Raw genomic sequence first — 5,192 nt, 5'->3', positions numbered from 1 at the left:
TTATTGATATTTAGAAGAAGTAACAGAGTGACTCACGGTCTGAGGGTTTCATGCATTAGCACTTGCCAAGCTAGTTACAGGTTGAAGACCTGTGAGTTTATGCAGCTGGTAATAAAGATATTTCCATCTGGATTGTTCTGGGTCGAATTTTAAAATCATAATAATGTCATGTGGGTAATTCAATGCACCAGCATGACCGCAGCCACTTGGCTGAAACACATAAATAAATAAATGTTGTTCGGTAAGCACAGATAAATAAGTAAGCAAAGTAATAAAGAGAGAGAAAACGTGTGTGTGTGTGTGTGTCCTTATCTTGTCATCACATGATTGTTATAAATGATTGTCACTCATACTTGTAATGTCTTTCATTTCATTTCCAGTGTTCTGTGAAAACATGTTTTACAATGGGGAAATGTTACTTTGCTTGGAAACAGTTAAGGGTTGCCAACAGGAAGGGTAGCCAGCTGGAGAAAATCTGGTGCGATAAACTCTATCCTACCCATGCACGCATGGATAAGGGGACATTAAAAAAATGTGTGTGCATCTTGTAGTAAAACATGTAAACATTGATAAGGACTCTCATAAACTAGTGTTTTTTTTTAATGAAAATCATTTGTGATGTTTGTTCCACCCGAGTTGCACAGATAACCTCTTGTTGCTCTCTTTATGACTGACCCATTGGAAACCTTTAACCATCACATGGCTATCACATCTACTTGAACAAAAGGGCAGATGCATAATTTGGTTTTCATGTCTTCATCATTAGCTAAATTTGAACAGATGCTAGGGTATTGTGAGGAACATGGCAAGGGTAGCAGGTAGAGAGGAAAGTAAAATGTCTACTCCATATTAAATATTACCAAGTTCCTAATTTTTCTCCCAAAATATTCATTGTTGTGTTTGTGTTCCATTCCTGCAAGGGAACTATTGGAGGTCCAGCATGAAGACGAGAAGCTCAAGTTTAAAATGCATGGTTTCTGTACCAATGCTAATTATTCTACCAAGAAGTGTATTTTCCTCTTGTTCATCAACCGTAAGTATCTCTCCCCCCCTCTCTCTCTCTCTCGTTACTTATCTACATATTTATCTTATTATTGCTTTCTATGTCTCTCCATTTCTTTTTCTTGTTCTCTCACTCTTTCCATATATATGTGTGAATGTATGTATATTTATGTTGATGTATGTAGGTATGTATACAAGCCTTATTCACCACTAACTAAAAAAGAGTGATGAGAGGGTATCAAGCTATTTATCCTAAGGTCATCTCCATGAAAGGAGGGGAGAAAGATTGTTAAATTCAATTGAGATAAGTTCTGAGCATTAAAAGAACTAAAGTGGAGGGCATCAAACTTCATGCGACAACTTGGCCTTCAATACATCACAGAAAACCAAATTAACTCAAAATAACTGTGGCATTTGTCCTGGGATAAAATCACCTATAGACATTCTGTGTTAAATAATTTTCATTTGCTCCTGATATGTTTTTGTGTCTTTAACACCCTATGTTTATTAGAGACTTTATATCAGGACAAATACTGCAATAAATTTGGCTTTCTACATTGCTTCTGCATTATGTATGATACACAGATTACTGCTTTTTTATAATTCTTTTAAAATGATAATGCCTAGCATGGCCACTGTACAATGACTGAAATCAGTTAACGGATAAAGATTTAAGTGTTATATTATAGCAGGGATCTTGAACTTATGGCATTTCAACATTGCTGTTCAAATTTATGGGAAAATACCTCTTGCTTTAGAAGTTCTCAATTAACAAGGGGTAGTTAGGAATAAATGAGCTTGTAAAAGTGAGAACTACCGATGTATAACAGAAACGGTAGAGCATCCAATAAGATGCTTGTTTTTAAATTCTGAGCACAAATCCTGCTGATGTCAATTTTACCTTCCATTCTCATAATCAAGAATTGGAATAAGTTTAGTTGATTGTACGTTCCTATAAATTTATGGCCTTCTGCTAAAGTTAATCAATATTGACAGGGGAAAAAATCAGTCTTTCATGTAACCAAACATATCATGTACTTGATTAGTTATTATTAGTTATTGGTATTTCATATATACTGGCTTTGGCTAACTATTTCTTTTCAGATTTCATTATTATTATTATTATTATTATTATTAATAATAATAAGGCTATGGGTGGGCAAAATGGTTGGCATGCTAGGTAGAATGCGTCTGCCTTTACATTCTGAGTTCAAATTCCACTGAGGTTGACTTTGCCTTTCATCCTTTCGTAGTCAGTAAAATAAGTCCGAGTTGATCACTTGGGTTGATTTAATTGACTTAACCCGACCCACTAGATTGGCTTCATTTTTCATCCTTCCGGAATCTATAAAGAAAGAACTATTTTGGTGCGCTGTACTGAGAACAGTCTCTCTGAGCTGCATTAAAGAGGCCAAGAAAGTAGTATGTCGAACGCTTTTGTGGGCACTGAAGCATCCAATGTGCGACCTTTAGTCACGGCCCCACTGATCCTTTCTCCACCACTCTGTGAAATTGCTAAAATAAGAATGACCATGAGCCAGTGAGAAAGTCACTATATGACTTAGTTGACTTGCTACAAAAAGCAGTCAAATCTATTTCAAATCACACCCTACAACATTAGAAATGGTAGGACACATTGGATAATAAAGCCCTTGATATACCGTGTCTGATAAAGGAAAAACAAAAAGGACAGTCATGGCTGGAGTATCTTTGATTATAGGTTTACTCAGTTCCCGCTGACCTGGAGCTAAGCAACAACAACCACACCACATCATACCATGTCATATGACATGATTCTTCTACCATGTGGTTTGTACATATGAACAAGCCTTCACTTTTCTGCTTATAACCTTTGAAAACTAGATGGCAGAACCTCATACTAGCTGACCAATGAAAGCACATCTAGTTATTTATACAACCTCCTGAAAACAGGTCCACCAAGCAAGTGTCTACGTCAGTGGTTCTCAACCATTTTTGACCTGTGCACCCCTTTGATTTCTATCTTGCTCTACTGGACCCTAATATACATTCAATGTTTAACCCTTTAGCATTCAGATTATTCTGTCTAATGTGAAGCTTATTTATTCACATTGTCTTGAATTAAGCAGGCATCTTTCAGCTTCAAGATTTTGATGATGGAATTATTTATTATTAAAATGACATTGTAGGGTAGATGTGAAGGACCAGATCTGGCCAGTTTGAGCATAAAACAGGTAGAATGTTTGGGCATACTAAAGGGTTAAAAAAGTCCCATAATATTTTTATAATTAAATATTATTAGGAATTGTATTAAAAAGGAGTTGAATTATTTCATGTATTGTAGAAGTATGACAGATTTATTGCAGATAAATTTTAATAACAAAATCTTATATGGACCCCCGCCAAGGGCCATGTAGACCCTGGTTGACAACCACTGCTCTGCATGATTCCTTGACCTGTTAAAAGTAGAAGTCAAATCTCACAAATTATACTGTACCATCTTAAATAAAGAAAGGATACATTAGATAATGTAGTCATATATAGTTCTAACAACATGGGATGTTCACAACTGGAATGCTTTTGATTGCAGGTCTGCTCATTCACAGTTGACCAAGGGCTAAACAAATGCAGCCTGCTCAACATAATCATCAAAACTCTCGCTCAATAATTGCCCAAGCATTTCATAATAGAAATGAAATGATACATTTGAAAATACTGATGAATTGTTTCATTGTGGTACTGGCACGGCTGTGTGGTAAGGAGTTTGCTTCTCAACCAGATGGTTCCAGGTTCAACTAAACTCTTCAAGGTAGTGCCCCAGCATGGCCACAGTCCAATGGCTAAAATATGTAAAAGATAAAAGATATCATCCATCTATATCACCCCAGCATTATTATAATGACAATTATGAGTTCAGCACCCAGAAGACACAAACTGGGTGTGCATTCATCAGGTGGAATATCTTGCTGAACTCTCAGTTTATATCCTCTGTTGTATCTTTTATCTTTAACTTGTTTCAGTCATTTGACTGCAGCCTTACTGGAGCATTGACTTGAAGAATTTAGGCAAACAACTCAACCCCAGTACTTATTTTTGTAACTCAGGTGCTTATTCTGTCAGTCTCTTTTACTGAACCACAAAGCTATGAGAGACATAAACAAACCAATATTGATTGTCAAGCAATGGTAAAGAACAAATGCAACACAGACACAAAGTCTCACATACATATGTATAGGCTTCTTTCAGTTTCTGTCTACCAAATTCATTCACAAGGCTTTATTTGACCTGGGACTATAGATAGAAGACACTTACCCTTAGGTGCCACTCTGTGGGACTGAACTCAGAGCCATATGGTTGGGAAGCAAACTTCTTCAGCACAAAGCCTATATTTTTTTAATTGTGTGTCATCACAGCTCTTTAAACATTATTCGCTGTCTAAAAGAATAAAATGGTAATTGTTGTAGTCATTTGTTTATGATCAAATAATAAATTGATAATAAACAGCTACTACAGTCAGATCAAAAGTGATTGATCTTCTGGTTCTCTTACAGATCGACTTGTTGATTCTTCTGCCTTGAAGAAGGCTCTAGAGGTTGTATACGAAGCCTATTTACCCAAGAATTCTCACCCATTTATGTACATCAGTTTAGAGATAGCACCTCAGAATGTTGATGTTAATGTTCACCCAACCAAACATGAAGTCCATTTTCTCAATGAAGACAGTATCATTGAAAGTGTACAGAAAACTGTCGAGACAAAACTGTTGGGATGCAACTCATCTCGAACATATTTCACACAGGTATCTTTGAAATTGTTTTTGCATATTTTTTTAATTTGTTCTTTTATTTTCAACTGACTGTGACCGCAAATTACTACTATCTGTTTTTGTAAATTGAATAGTAAGGTCAAGACTTGTTTTCTTGTCATGCTACCAGAACATAAGGATATTATCACATGTTCTTGCAGGAAAAAGAAAAGTAAACTATGAATGTTAATCTTAATTTTAATTCAATTTTTTTTAATAGTTCTTTTTTCTTTACATATTCCATTTTAGTACATATTTTTGATAAGGATTTTCAAAAACCGAAACATGTAAAAGGAAAATTAAAATGTACCCAATTTTAAGAAAGGAGCATTTTCGTTCTTGTTTTTCATAAATATATATATATATATATATATATATATATATATCATCATCATTATCATCATTA

General features: G+C 35.2%; 1 protein-coding gene across 2 annotated transcripts in view; it reads left to right on the top strand.

The window, feature by feature from the left end:
* LOC106870854 (DNA mismatch repair protein Mlh1) overlaps positions 1–5,192 on the top strand; it is a 209,173-nt gene that overhangs the window by 170,759 nt on the left and 33,222 nt on the right. For both annotated transcript variants that reach the window (XM_052969928.1, XM_052969924.1), the window contains exons 9-10: positions 921–1,033; positions 4,533–4,780. In XM_052969928.1, coding sequence (XP_052825888.1) covers positions 921–1,033; positions 4,533–4,780 — 361 coding nt within the window. The remainder of the gene's footprint in view (positions 1–920; positions 1,034–4,532; positions 4,781–5,192) is intronic.

Source organism: Octopus bimaculoides, chromosome 1 (assembly GCF_001194135.2).
Source record: "Octopus bimaculoides isolate UCB-OBI-ISO-001 chromosome 1, ASM119413v2, whole genome shotgun sequence".
In the NCBI taxonomy this organism is placed as follows: Eukaryota; Metazoa; Mollusca; class Cephalopoda; order Octopoda; family Octopodidae; genus Octopus; species Octopus bimaculoides.
This window is presented reverse-complemented; position numbering and strand designations above follow the sequence as displayed.